This window comes from Oncorhynchus mykiss, chromosome 2, assembly GCF_057628025.1.
Source record: "Oncorhynchus mykiss isolate SJ-2025 chromosome 2, ASM5762802v1, whole genome shotgun sequence".
Lineage (NCBI taxonomy): Eukaryota > Metazoa > Chordata > Actinopteri > Salmoniformes > Salmonidae > Oncorhynchus > Oncorhynchus mykiss.
Window position 1 is genome coordinate 15415642 of NC_143023.1, and position 16254 is coordinate 15431895.

At 45.0% G+C, this 16254-nt stretch overlaps 1 protein-coding gene across 6 annotated transcripts in view; it reads right to left on the reverse strand.

Annotated features, from left to right (window-relative positions):
* The window catches only part of LOC110536161 (SHC-transforming protein 1), a 44344-nt gene that overhangs the window by 4798 nt on the left and 23292 nt on the right, over window positions 1-16254 (reverse strand). For all 6 annotated transcript variants that reach the window (XR_016484505.1, XM_036939546.2, XM_036939552.2 and 3 more), the window contains 6 exons: window positions 16034-16153; window positions 15688-15741; window positions 14737-14788; window positions 4480-4606; window positions 4242-4392; window positions 3926-3983 (listed from right to left, as the gene is read on the reverse strand). Coding sequence is in view for 5 of the 6 variants with exons in the window: in XM_036939546.2 (XP_036795441.1) it covers window positions 3926-3983; window positions 4242-4392; window positions 4480-4606; window positions 14737-14788; window positions 15688-15741; window positions 16034-16153 (562 nt within the window). In the remaining variant the exon portion in view is untranslated. The remainder of the gene's footprint in view (window positions 1-3925; window positions 3984-4241; window positions 4393-4479; window positions 4607-14736; window positions 14789-15687; window positions 15742-16033; window positions 16154-16254) is intronic.

A 16254-nucleotide genomic window follows, 5' to 3' on the forward strand; every position in this document is an offset into this window, starting at 1 on the left:
GTGTGTTAATGTCATTCTGTGTGATTATTTAGTTAGTCAGTAAATAAATAATTAAGCCAGTTTGTGTATCGCTGAATCATCATGCAGACTAGGGTTGGTGCAAGTCAACGGTGTTCAGAATGAGACTGATATGAGGTAATAATAATTCATGGATGACTAATATGATATAGGTATTTCTGATATTATTCAAACTTTTTCTGTGGTGCCCCAAGATTGCTAATGAGTTAATTGTTACGTCATTAATTTAATCACATAATCATTTAAACGTAGTAAATTGATTTTATTAAATAATTGTCATAGCATTAATGGTATTCACGTCACAACACCCCTATGGGAACACAGAGACCAGTTGACACACACACTGTCCGAGAGCAACACACACACTGTCCTAGAGCAACACGCACTGTCCTAGAGCAACACGCACTGTCCTAGAGTAACACGCACTGTCCGAGAGCAACACGCACTGTCCGAGAGCAACACGCACTGTCCTAGAGTAACACGCACTGTCCGAGAGCAACACGCACTGTCCTAGAGCAACACGCACTGTCCTAGAGCAACACGCACACTGTCCGAGAGCAACACGCACACTGTCCGAGAGCAACACACACTGTCCTAGAGCAACACGCACACTGTCCTAGAGCAACACGCACACTGTCCTAGAGCAACACGCGCACTGTCCGAGAGCAACACGCACTGTCCGAGAGCAACACGCACTGTCCGAGAGCAACACACACTGTCCGAGAGCAACACACACTGTCCGAGAGCAACACACACTGTCCGAGAGCAACACACACTGTCCGAGAGCAACACACACACTGTCCTAGAGCAACACACACACTGTCCGAGAGCAACACACACACTGTCCGAGAGCAACACACACACTGTCCGAGAGCAACACACACACTGTCCTAGAGCAACACACACACTGTCCTAGAGCAACACACACACTGTCCGAGAGCAACACACACACTGTCCGAGAGCAACACACACACTGTCCGAGAGCAACACACACTGTCCGAGAGCAACACACACACTGTCCAAGAGCAACACACACACTGTCCGAGAGCAACACACACTGTCCGAGAGCAACACAAGCACTGTCCGAGAGCAACACGCACTGTCCGAGAGCAACACACACTGTCCGAGAGCAACACACACTGTCCGAGAGCAACCGACCAAGCTGACTCCACACTCCAAGACTGCTTCCACCACGTGGACTGGGACATGTTTCGTATTGCGTCAGACAACAACATTGACGAATACGCTGATTCGGTGTGCGAGTTCATTAGAACGTGCGTTGAAGATGTCGTTCCCATAGCAACGATTAAAACATTCCCTAACCAGAAACCGTGGATTGATGGCAGCATTCGCGTGAAACTGAAAGCGCGAACCACTGCTTTTAATCAGGGGAAGGTGTCTGGTAACATGACCGAATACAAACAGTGCAGCTATTCCCTCCGCAAGGCTATCAAACAAGCTAAGCGTCAGTACAGAGACAAAGTAGAATCTCAATTCAACGGCTCAGACACAAGAGGCATGTGGCAGGGTCTACAGTCAATCACGGACTACAGGAAGAAATCCAGCCCAGTCACGGACCAGGATGTCCTGCTCCCAGGCAGACTAAACAACTTTTTTGCCCGCTTTGAGGACAATACAGTGCCACTGACACGGCCGGCAACGAAAACATGCGGTCTCTCCTTCACTGCAGCCGAGGTGAGTAAAGACATTTAAACGTGTTAACCCTCGCAAGGCTGCAGGCCCAGACGGCATCCCCAGCCGCGCCCTCAGAGCATGCGCAGACCAGCTGGCCGGTGTGTTTACGGACATATTCAATCAATCCCTATACCAGTCTGCTGTTCCCACATGCTTCAAGAGGGCCACCATTGTTCCTGTTCCCAAGAAAGCTAAGGTAACTGAGCTAAACGACTACCGCCCCGTAGCACTCACTTCCGTCATCATGAAGTGCTTTGAGAGACTAGTCAAGGACCATATCACCTCCACCCTACCTGACACCCTAGACCCACTCCAATTTGCTTACCGCCCAAATAGGTCCACAGACGATGCAATCTCAACCACACTGCACACCGCCCTAACCCATCTGGACAAGAGGAATACCTATGTGAGAATGCTGTTCATTGACTACAGCTCGGCATTCAACACCATAGTACCCTCCAAGCTCGTCATCAAGCTCGAGACCCTGGGTCTCGACCCCGCCCTGTGCAACTGGGTACTGGACTTCCTGACGGGCCGCCCCCAGGTGGTGAGGGTAGGCAACAACATCTCCTCCCCGCTGATCCTCAACACTGGGGCCCCACAAGGGTGCGTTCTGAGCCCTCTCCTGTACTCCCTGTTCACCCACGACTGCGTGGCCACGCACGCCTCCAACTCAATCATCAAGTTTGCGGACGACACAACAGTGGTAGGCTTGATTACCAACAACGACGAGACGGCCTACAGGGAGGAGGTGAGGGCCCTCGGAGTGTGGTGTCAGGAAAATAACCTCACACTCAACGTCAACAAAACTAAGGAGATGATTGTGGACTTCAGGAAACAGCAGAGGGAACACCCCCCTATCCACATCGATGGAACAGTAGTGGAGAGGGTAGCAAGTTTTAAGTTCCTCGGCATACACATCACAGACAAACTGAATTGGTCCACTCACACAGACAGCATTGTGAAGAAGGCGCAGCAGCGCCTCTTCAACCTCAGGAGGCTGAAGAAATTTGGCTTGTCACCAAAAGCACTCACAAACTTCTACAGATGCACAATCGAGAGCATCCTGGCGGGCTGTATCACCGCCTGGTACGGCAACTGCTCCGCCCTCAACCGTAAGGCTCTCCAGAGGGTGGTGAGGTCTGCACAACGCATCACCGGGGGCAAACTACCTGCCCTCCAGGACACCTACACCACCCGATGTCACAGGAAGGCCATAAAGATCATCAAGGACATCAACCACCCGAGCCACTGCCTGTTCACCCCGCTATCATCCAGAAGGCGAGGTCAGTACAGGTGCATCAAAGCTGGGACCGAGAGACTGAAAAACAGCTTCTATCTCAAGGCCATCAGACTGTTAAACAGCCACCACTAACATTGAGTGGCTGCTGCCAACACACTGACACTGACTCAACTCCAGCCACTTTAATAATGGGAATTGATGGGAAATGATGTAAATATATCACTAGCCACTTTAAACAATGCTACCTTATATAATGTTACTTACCCTACATTATTCATCTCATATGCATACGTATATACTGTACTCTATATCATCGACTGTATCCTTATGTAATACATGTATCACTAGCCACTTTAAACTATGCCACTTTGTTTACATACTCATCTCATTTGTACATACTGTACTCGATACCATCTACTGTATCTTGCCTATGCTGCTCTGTACCATCACTCATTCATATATCCTTATGTACATATTCTTTATCCCCTTACACTGTGTACAAGACAGTAGTTTTGGAATTGTTAGTTAGATTACTTGTTGGTTATTACTGCATTGTCGGAACTAGAAGCACAAGCATTTCGCTACACTCGCATTAACATCTGCTAACCATGTGTATGTGACAAATAAAATTTGATTTGATTTGATTTGACACACACTGTCCGAGAGCAACACACACACTGTCCGAGAGCAACACAAACACTGTCCGAGAGCAACACACACACTGTCCTAGAGCAACACACACACTGTCCTAGAGCAACACACACTGTCCTAGAGTAACACACACTGTCCGAGAGTAACACACACTGTCCTAGAGCAACACACACAAGGTCAATCTGACTCATTTCCTCTCACTGTGTCCGTGTCATTCTCTCACTGCAAGTCATTGTATTGTGTCACCTCATTTCCTTTAGCTGTGTGTGTGAGTGAGTGAGTGAGTGAGTGAGTGAGAGAGTGAGAGAGATTGCTCACTTGGTAGAGGGGGAAGCGGCTGCTTGTGAATATCATTCTGACCCGGCTGTCCATAGGGCTGAAAAGACACACCAGAAGCAATTAAGATACAGATGGAAAAACATACATTACACTGACCAACTGACGACACACACACACACACACTGAGGTGAATAAGGAGAGCGCCAGAGAGAGTGGAAGACTAAGGCCTGCTGTGATGTGAGAGTGAGACTGGGTCAGATGATTAGCCCAGCAGTCTAGATTCAATACAATGGACTAACAATTACTTGATGTGTGTGTGTGTGTGTGTGTGTGTGTGTATATATCTCCATCTCACCAGCGTAGCCCCAGGGCGGGCCCTCATGTCCACCAGTCCCCCAGGAGGAGGTTGTTTCCCGGGGAAGTTATTATAGTACGGAACATCTGCAGGGGGCGGTGCTCCCTCATCTTCCTCTTCCTCCCACGCTGAGCCATCAAACGGAGCCATCCTGAGAAAGGGGAGAGGAGTTGTAACTCAGGAGTGAGAAACACACACACACACACACACACACACACACACACACACACACACACACCTGTCATGGGGGGTGACCAGTTTGGGGGGGTTCTTCAGGTACTGTTTGAAGCGTAGTTCGAAGGCCTGCCCTATAGTACTGATGACTTCCTGGGCCAAGCCCTCCGAACACTCCAGGATATGACACGCTGCACAGAAAAGAAGCAGAGAGGAGGGTAAACAACAGAGGAAAGGAAACAGAATATTGGCACTGCCTCGCTGTCCAAAGAAAGGTACTGAACAGGGATTTGATGTGCTGCTGGATAAATATATTGAGTTTGTGTTTATTTTTACAGGGACAGTGCAATGTTTCAGTAAAAGTGCCGGTTTTAGCCAGCTGGCTAATTTTCAACTGCAGTCCCTGGGCAGGTTATTAAAAACAATTACAATATAGACAATTAATGAGCAGTGAGCAGTGAGCACACGCAGAATAATATAGGACAAGCAACACGTAGCATGCAGACAAAGCAACAGCACAAAAAGCAACAAAACAAAATACATAAAAGCAACAAAGTGGAGGGATGACATTGATGTAAGGTACTGAACAAGGACTGGATGTGCTGCTGGATAAATCTATTGGAGGGATGACATTGATGTAAGGTACTGAACAAGGACTGGATGTGCTGCTGGATAAATCTATTGTAGGGATGACATTGATGTAAGGTACTGAACAAGGACTGGATGTGCTGCTGGATAAATCTATTGGAGGGTGATGATGTAAGGTACTGAACAAGGACTGGATGTGCTGCTGGATAAATCTATTGGAGGGATGACATTGATGTAAGGTACTGAACAAGGACTGGATGTGCTGCTGGATAAATCTATTGGAGGGATGACATTGATGTAAGGTACTGAACAAGGACTGGATGTGCTGCTGGATAAATCTATTGGAGGGATGACATTGATGTAAGGTACTGAACAAGGACTGGATGTGCTGCTGGATAAATCTATTGGAGGGATGACATTGATGTAAGGTACTGAACAAGGACTGGATGTGCTGCTGGATAAATATATTGGAGGGATGACATTGATGTAAGGTACTGAACAAGGACTGGATGTGCTGCTGGATAAATCTATTGGAGGGATGACATTGAGGTAAGGTACTGAACAAGGACTGGATGTGCTGCTGGATAAATCTATTGGAGGGATGACATTGATGTAAGGTACTGAACAAGGACTGGATGTGCTGTTGGATAAATCTATTGGAGGGATGACATTGATGTAAGGTACTGAACAAGGACTGGATGTGCTGCTGGATAAATCTATTGGAGGGATGACATTGATGTAAGGTACTGAACAAGGACTGGATGTGCTGCTGGATAAATATATTGGAGGGATGACATTGATGTAAGGTACTGAACAAGGACTGGATGTGCTGCTGGATAAATCTATTGGAGGGATGACATTGATGTAAGGTACTGAACAAGGACTGGATGTGCTGCTGGATAAATCTATTGGAGGGATGACATTGATGTAAGGTACTGAACAAGGACTGGATGTGCTGCTGGATAAATCTATTGGAAGGATGACATTGATGTAAGGTACTGAACAAGGACTGGATGTGCTGCTGGATAAATCTATTGGAGGGTGATGATGTAAGGTACTGAACAAGGACTGGATGTGCTGCTGGATAAATCTATTGGAGGGATGACATTGATGTAAGGTACTGAACAAGGACTGGATGTGCTGCTGGATAAATCTATTGGAGGGATGACATTGATGTAAGGTACTGAACAAGGACTGGATGTGCTGCTGGATAAATCTATTGGAGGGTGATGATGTAAGGTACTGAACAAGGACTGGATGTGCTGCTGGATAAATCTATTGGAGGGATGACATTGATGTAAGGTACTGAACAAGGACTGGATGTGCTGCTGGATAAATCTATTGGAGAGTGATGATGTAAGGTACTGAACAAGGACTGGATGTGCTGCTGGATAAATCTATTGGAGGGTGATGATGTAAGGTACTGAACAAGGACTGGATGTGCTGCTGGATAAATCTATTGGAGGGATGACATTGAGGTAAGGTACTGAACAAGGACTGGATGTGCTGCTGGATAAATCTATTGGAGGGATGACATTGAGGTAAGGTACTGAACAAGGACTGGATGTGCTGCTGGATAAATCTATTGGAGGGATGACATTGATGTAAGGTACTGAACAAGGACTGGATGTGCTGCTGGATAAATCTATTGGAGAGTGATGATGTAAGGTACTGAACAAGGACTGGATGTGCTGCTGGATAAATCTATTGGAGGGTGATGATGTAAGGTACTGAACAAGGACTGGATGTGCTGCTGGATAAATCTATTGGAGGGATGACATTGAGGTAAGGTACTGAACAAGGACTGGATGTGCTGCTGGATAAATCTATTGGAGGGATGACATTGAGGTAAGGTACTGAACAAGGACTGGATGTGCTGCTGGATAAATCTATTGGAGGAATGACATTGAGGTAAGGTACTGAACAAGGACTGGATGTGCTGCTGGATAAATCTATTGGAGGGATGACATTGATGTAAGGTACTGAACAAGGACTGGATGTGCTGCTGGATAAATCTATTGGAGGAATGACATTGATGTAAGGTACTGAACAAGGACTGGATGTGCTGCTGGATAAATCTATTGGAGGGATGCCATTGATGTAAGGTACTGAACAAGGACTGGATGTGCTGCTGGATAAATCTATTGGAGGGATGACATTGATGTAAGGTACTGAACAAGGACTGGATGTGCTGCTGGATAAATCTATTGGACGGATGACATTGATCTAAGGTACTGAACAAGGACTGGATGTGCTGCTGGATAATCTATTGGAAGGATGACATTGATGTAAGGTACTGAACAAGGACTGGATGTGCTGCTGGATAAATCTATTGGAGGGATGACATTGATGTAAGGTACTGAACAAGGACTGGATGTGCTGCTGGGTAAATCTATTGGACGGATGACATTGATGTAAGGTACTGAACAAGGACTGGATGTGCTGCTGGATAAATCTATTGGAGGGATGACATTGATGTAAGGTACTGAACAAGGACTGGATGTGCTGCTGGATAAATCTATTGGAGGGTGATGATGTAAGGTACTGAACAAGAACTGGATGTGCTGCTGGGTAAATCTATTGGACGGATGACATTGATGTAAGGTACTGAACAAGGACTGGATGTGCTGCTGGATAAATCTATTGGAGGGATGACATTGATGTAATGTACTGAACAAGGACTGGATGTGCTGCTGGATAAATCTATTGGAGGGATGACATTGATGTAAGGTACTGAACAAGGACTGGATGTGCTGCTGGATAAATCTATTGGAGGGATGCCATTGATGTAAGGTACTGAACAAGGACTGGATGTGCTGCTGGATAAATCTATTGGAGGGATGACATTGATGTAAGGTACTGAACAAGGACTGGATGTGCTGCTGGATAAATCTATTGGAGGGATGACATTGATGTAAGGTACTGAACAAGGACTGGATGTGCTGCTGGATAAATCTATTGGAGGGATGACATTGATGTAAGGTACTGAACAAGGACTGGATGTGCTGCTGGATAAATCTATTGGAGGGATGACATTGATGTAAGGTACTGAACAAGGACTGGATGTGCTGCTGGATAAATCTATTGGAGGGATGACATTGATGTAAGGTACTGAACAAGGACTGGATGTGCTGCTGGATAAATCTATTGGAGGGATGACATTGATGTAAGGTACTGAACAAGGACTGGATGTGCTGCTGGATAAATCTATTGGAGGGTGATGATGTAAGGTACTGAACAAGGACTGGATGTGCTGCTGGATACATCTATTGGAGGGATGACATTGATGTAAGGTACTGAACAAGGACTGGATGTGCTGCTGGATAAATCTATTGGAGGGATGCCATTGATCTAAGGTACTGAACAAGGACTGGATGTGCTGCTGGATAAATCTATTGGAGGGATGACATTGAGGTAAGGTACTGAACAAGGACTGGATGTGCTGCTGGATAAATCTATTGGAGGGATGACATTGATGTAAGGTACTGAACAAGGACTGGATGTGCTGCTGGATAAATCTATTGGAGGGATGACATTGAGGTAAGGTACTGAACAAGGACTGGATGTGCTGCTGGATAAATCTATTGGAGGGATGACATTGATGTAAGGTACTGAACAAGGACTGGATGTGCTGCTGGATAAATCTATTGGAGGGATGACATTGAGGTAAGGTACTAAACAAGGACTGGATGTGCTGCTGGATAAATCTATTGGACGGATGACATTGATGTAAGGTACTAAACAAGGACTGGATGTGCTGCTGGATAAATCTATTGGAGGGATGACATTGATGTAAGGTACTGAACAAGGACTGGATGTGCTGCTGGATAAATATATTGGAGGGATGACATTGATGTAAGGTACTGAACAAGGACTGGATGTGCTGCTGGATAAATCTATTGGAGGGATGACATTGATGTAAGGTACTGAACAAGGACTGGATGTGCTGCTGGGTAAATCTATTGGACGGATGACATTGATGTAAGGTACTGAACAAGGACTGGATGTGCTGCTGGATAAATCTATTGGAGGGTGATGATGTAAGGTACTGAACAAGGACAGGATGTGCTGCTGGGTAAATCTATTGGACGGATGACATTGATGTAAGGTACTGAACAAGGACTGGATGTGCTGCTGGATAAATCTATTGGAGGGATGACATTGATGTAATGTACTGAACAAGGACTGGATGTGCTGCTGGATAAATCTATTGGAGGGATGACATTGATGTAAGGTACTGAACAAGGACTGGATGTGCTGCTGGATAAATCTATTGGAGGGATGCCATTGATGTAAGGTACTGAACAAGGACTGGATGTGCTGCTGGATAAATCTATTGGAGGGATGACATTGATGTAAGGTACTGAACAAGGACTGGATGTGCTGCTGGATAAATCTATTGGAGGGTGATGATGTAAGGTACTGAACAAGGACTGGATGTGCTGCTGGATAAATCTATTGGAGGGATGACATTGATGTAAGGTACTGAACAAGGACTGGATGTGCTGCTGGATAAATCTATTGGAGAGTGATGATGTAAGGTACTGAACAAGGACTGGATGTGCTGCTGGATAAATCTATTGGAGGGTGATGATGTAAGGTACTGAACAAGGACTGGATGTGCTGCTGGATAAATCTATTGGAGGGATGACATTGAGGTAAGGTACTGAACAAGGACTGGATGTGCTGCTGGATAAATCTATTGGAGGGATGACATTGAGGTAAGGTACTGAACAAGGACTGGATGTGCTGCTGGATAAATCTATTGGAGGGATGACATTGATGTAAGGTACTGAACAAGGACTGGATGTGCTGCTGGATAAATCTATTGGAGAGTGATGATGTAAGGTACTGAACAAGGACTGGATGTGCTGCTGGATAAATCTATTGGAGGGTGATGATGTAAGGTACTGAACAAGGACTGGATGTGCTGCTGGATAAATCTATTGGAGGGATGACATTGAGGTAAGGTACTGAACAAGGACTGGATGTGCTGCTGGATAAATCTATTGGAGGGATGACATTGAGGTAAGGTACTGAACAAGGACTGGATGTGCTGCTGGATAAATCTATTGGAGGAATGACATTGAGGTAAGGTACTGAACAAGGACTGGATGTGCTGCTGGATAAATCTATTGGAGGGATGACATTGATGTAAGGTACTGAACAAGGACTGGATGTGCTGCTGGATAAATCTATTGGAGGAATGACATTGATGTAAGGTACTGAACAAGGACTGGATGTGCTGCTGGATAAATCTATTGGAGGGATGCCATTGATGTAAGGTACTGAACAAGGACTGGATGTGCTGCTGGATAAATCTATTGGAGGGATGACATTGATGTAAGGTACTGAACAAGGACTGGATGTGCTGCTGGATAAATCTATTGGACGGATGACATTGATCTAAGGTACTGAACAAGGACTGGATGTGCTGCTGGATAATCTATTGGAAGGATGACATTGATGTAAGGTACTGAACAAGGACTGGATGTGCTGCTGGATAAATCTATTGGAGGGATGACATTGATGTAAGGTACTGAACAAGGACTGGATGTGCTGCTGGGTAAATCTATTGGACGGATGACATTGATGTAAGGTACTGAACAAGGACTGGATGTGCTGCTGGATAAATCTATTGGAGGGATGACATTGATGTAAGGTACTGAACAAGGACTGGATGTGCTGCTGGATAAATCTATTGGAGGGTGATGATGTAAGGTACTGAACAAGAACTGGATGTGCTGCTGGGTAAATCTATTGGACGGATGACATTGATGTAAGGTACTGAACAAGGACTGGATGTGCTGCTGGATAAATCTATTGGAGGGATGACATTGATGTAATGTACTGAACAAGGACTGGATGTGCTGCTGGATAAATCTATTGGAGGGATGACATTGATGTAAGGTACTGAACAAGGACTGGATGTGCTGCTGGATAAATCTATTGGAGGGATGCCATTGATGTAAGGTACTGAACAAGGACTGGATGTGCTGCTGGATAAATCTATTGGAGGGATGACATTGATGTAAGGTACTGAACAAGGACTGGATGTGCTGCTGGATAAATCTATTGGAGGGATGACATTGATGTAAGGTACTGAACAAGGACTGGATGTGCTGCTGGATAAATCTATTGGAGGGATGACATTGATGTAAGGTACTGAACAAGGACTGGATGTGCTGCTGGATAAATCTATTGGAGGGATGACATTGATGTAAGGTACTGAACAAGGACTGGATGTGCTGCTGGATAAATCTATTGGAGGGATGACATTGATGTAAGGTACTGAACAAGGACTGGATGTGCTGCTGGATAAATCTATTGGAGGGATGACATTGATGTAAGGTACTGAACAAGGACTGGATGTGCTGCTGGATAAATCTATTGGAGGGTGATGATGTAAGGTACTGAACAAGGACTGGATGTGCTGCTGGATACATCTATTGGAGGGATGACATTGATGTAAGGTACTGAACAAGGACTGGATGTGCTGCTGGATAAATCTATTGGAGGGATGCCATTGATCTAAGGTACTGAACAAGGACTGGATGTGCTGCTGGATAAATCTATTGGAGGGATGACATTGAGGTAAGGTACTGAACAAGGACTGGATGTGCTGCTGGATAAATCTATTGGAGGGATGACATTGATGTAAGGTACTGAACAAGGACTGGATGTGCTGCTGGATAAATCTATTGGAGGGATGACATTGAGGTAAGGTACTGAACAAGGACTGGATGTGCTGCTGGATAAATCTATTGGAGGGATGACATTGATGTAAGGTACTGAACAAGGACTGGATGTGCTGCTGGATAAATCTATTGGAGGGATGACATTGAGGTAAGGTACTAAACAAGGACTGGATGTGCTGCTGGATAAATCTATTGGACGGATGACATTGATGTAAGGTACTAAACAAGGACTGGATGTGCTGCTGGATAAATCTATTGGAGGGATGACATTGATGTAAGGTACTGAACAAGGACTGGATGTGCTGCTGGATAAATATATTGGAGGGATGACATTGATGTAAGGTACTGAACAAGGACTGGATGTGCTGCTGGATAAATCTATTGGAGGGATGACATTGATGTAAGGTACTGAACAAGGACTGGATGTGCTGCTGGGTAAATCTATTGGACGGATGACATTGATGTAAGGTACTGAACAAGGACTGGATGTGCTGCTGGATAAATCTATTGGAGGGTGATGATGTAAGGTACTGAACAAGGACAGGATGTGCTGCTGGGTAAATCTATTGGACGGATGACATTGATGTAAGGTACTGAACAAGGACTGGATGTGCTGCTGGATAAATCTATTGGAGGGATGACATTGATGTAATGTACTGAACAAGGACTGGATGTGCTGCTGGATAAATCTATTGGAGGGATGACATTGATGTAAGGTACTGAACAAGGACTGGATGTGCTGCTGGATAAATCTATTGGAGGGATGCCATTGATGTAAGGTACTGAACAAGGACTGGATGTGCTGCTGGATAAATCTATTGGAGGGATGACATTGATGTAAGGTACTGAACATGGACTGAATGTGCTGCTGGATAAATCTATTGGAGGGATGACATTGATGTAAGGTACTGAACAAGGACTGGATGTGCTGCTGGATAAATCTATTGGAGGGATGACATTGATGTAAGGTACTGAACAAGGACTGGATGTGCTGCTGGATAAATCTATTGGAGGGATGACATTGAGGTAAGGTACTAAACAAGGACTGGATGTGCTGCTGGATAAATCTATTGGAGGGATGACATTGAGGTAAGGTACTGAACAAGGACTGGATGTGCTGCTGGATAAATCTATTGGAGGGATGACATTGAGGTAAGGTACTGAACAAGGACTGGATGTGCTGCTGGATAAATCTATTGGAGGGATGACATTGATGTAAGGTACTGAACAAGGACTGGATGTGCTGCTGGATAAATCTATTGGAGGGATGACATTGAGGTAAGGTACTGAACAAGGACTGGATGTGCTGCTGGATAAATCTATTGGAGGGATGACATTGAGGTAAGGTACTGAACAAGGACTGGATGTGCTGCTGGATAAATCTATTGGAGGGATGACATTGATGTAAGGTACTGAACAAGGACTGGATGTGCTGCTGGATAAATCTATTGGAGGGATGACATTGATGTAAGGTACTGAACAAGGACTGGATGTGCTGCTGGATAAATCTATTGGAGGGATGACATTGATGTAAGGTACTGAACAAGGACTGGATGTGCTGCTGGATAAATATATTGGAGGGATGACATTGAGGTAAGGTACTGAACAAGGACTGGATGTGCTGCTGGATAAATCTATTGGAGGGATGACATTGATGTAAGGTACTGAACAAGGACTGGATGTGCTGCTGGATAAATCTGTTGGAGGGATGACATTGATGTAAGGTACTGAACAAGGACTGGATGTGCTGCTGGATAAATCTATTGGAGGGATGACATTGAGGTAAGGTACTGAACAAGGACTGGATGTGCTGCTGGATAAATCTATTGGAGGGATGACATTGAGGTAAGGTACTGAACAAGGACTGGATGTGCTGCTGGATAAATCTATTGGAGGGATGACATTGAGGTAAGGTACTGAACAAGGACTGGATGTGCTGCTGGATAAATCTATTGGAGGGATGACATTGATGTAAGGTACTGAACAAGGACTGGATGTGCTGCTGGATAAATCTATTGGAGGGATGACATTGATGTAAGGTACTGAACAAGGACTGGATGTGCTGCTGGATAAATCTATTGGAGGGATGACATTGATGTAAGGTACTGAACAAGGACTGGATGTGCTGCTGGATAAATCTATTGGAGGGATGACATTGATGTAAGGTACTGAACAAGGACTGGATGTGCTGCTGGATAAATCTATTGGAGGGATGACATTGATGTAAGGTACTGAACAAGGACTGGATGTGCTGCTGGATAAATCTATTGGAGGGTGACGATGTAAGGTACTGAACAAGGACTGGATGTGCTGCTGGATAAATCTATTGGAAGGATGACATTGATGTAAGGTACTGAACAAGGACTGGATGTGCTGCTGGATAAATCTATTGGAGGGATGACATTGATGTAAGGTACTGAACAAGGACTGGATGTGCTGCTGGATAAATCTATTGGACGGATGACATTGATGTAAGGTACTGAACAAGGACTGGATGTGGTGCTGGATAAATCTATTGGAGGGATGACATTGATGTAAGGTACTGAACAAGGACTGGATGTGCTGCTGGATAATCTATTGGAGGGATGCCATTGATGTAAGGTACTGAACAAGGACTGGATGTGCTGCTGGATAAATCTATTGGAGGGATGACATTGATGTAAGGTACTGAACAAGCACTGGATGTGCTGCTGGATAAATCTATTGGAGGGATGACATTGATGTAAGGTACTGAACAACGACTGGATGTGCTGCTGGATAAATCTATTGGAGGGTGATGATGTAAGGTACTGAACAAGGACTGGATGTGCTGCTGGATAAATCTATTGGAGGGATGACATTGATGTAAGGTACTGAACAACGACTGGATGTGCTGCTGGATAAATCTATTGGAGGGATGACATTGATGTAAGGTACTGAACAAGGACTGGATGTGCTGCTGGATAAATCTATTGGAGGGTGATGATGTAAGGTACTGAACAAGGACTGGATGTGCTGCTGGATAAATCTATTGGAGGGATGACATTGAGTCTCACCTCTCTGGTTGACTGGGTCTTTGGCCACGTATGCTACATACTCTGCTGTGTCCTGAGGGAGAGAAAAGAGAAGAGGGGGATGGGGAGGAGGAAGAGAGGGTGGGAGGGGTAAATGAGAGGGAAATATGGAGAGGGTGAGGAGAAAAGGGGAGAGTGGGTGAGTCGGAAGAGAGAAGGAAGCAAAGACGTTTAGTCGGAAGAGCTATTAACACACAATGATCTAGAGAGGAGGAAGAGCTATTAACACACAATGATCTAGAGAGGAAGAGCTATTAACACACAATGATCTAGAGAGGAGGAAGAGCTATTAACACACAATGATCTAGAGAGGAAGAGCTATTAACACACAATGATCTAGAGAGGAGGAAGAGCTATTAACACACAATGATCTAGAGAGGAAGAGCTATTAACACACAATGATCTAGAGAGGAGGAAGAGCTATTAACACACAATGATCTAGAGAGGAAGAGCTATTAACACACAATGATCTAGAGAGGAAGAGCTGGAAAAGAAAGAATACATGCCAGAGGAAGAGAAGTAGGGAGTCACACTGACGTGGATGAAGAGTAGTAGATGGACAGAGTGAAGCAGAGAGAGAGAGAGAGAGGAGTAGATGGACAGAGTGAAACAGAGAGAGAGAGAGAGGAGTAGATGGACAGAGTGAAGCAGAGAGAGAGAGAGAGAGAGAGAGAGAGGCATAGAGGAGTAGATGGATGGACAGAGTGAAGCAGAGAGAGAGAGAGAGAGAGGCATAGAGGAGTAGATGGATGGACAGAGTGAAGCAGAGAGAGAGAGAGAGAGAGGCATAGAGGAGTAGATGGATGGACAGAGTGAAGCAGGGAGAGAGAGAGGCATAGAGGACTAGATGGGTGGGCAGAGGCAGAGCAATGAATAGAGTGGGTATAGAGGATGGATAGTGAGGTGAGCAAGGGAGAGGGCTGTATGACTCACTGGGTCTCCTCCAGAAGCGAAAGAGATGGACTGCATGTGATGATTTGCAATTATCTGTGAAAAGAGAGAGAAAGAGAGAAGAGAAAGAAAGAAAAAGAGAGAGATATTTTAGCATGATAAAGAGTTGAGTTGTCGAGGTGGAGAGAGAGAGAAATCATGTTTCTCCATTCAGCAGTATGGGTTGGTTCCACTGACAGTTAGATATAGTGTATACTAAATATCTAACTGACTGGATGATGTAATTAACACCATGTAACAGCCTGTAATAACAAACCCAGATAAATCAATAACAACAAACACTCATTCAGGATCCATGCCCGAAAGTGCTTGTGTGTGTGTGTGTCACCTGTTTGCAGTCGGAGGCCAGCAGGTTGAGGCTGCTGGTAGAGACCGTCAGGCTGATTGTCATCCCAGCAAACTGCAGGTTACGTTTCCCCAGAATGGACGTCATACAGCGAGACGACGGCTGGAGAGGGAGGGGAGGGAGGGACATTCTTGTTAAACAGAAGATATTCTAAAGGATAACAACAGAGCATAGTAAACGTACTGTACAATATACAGAGAAGA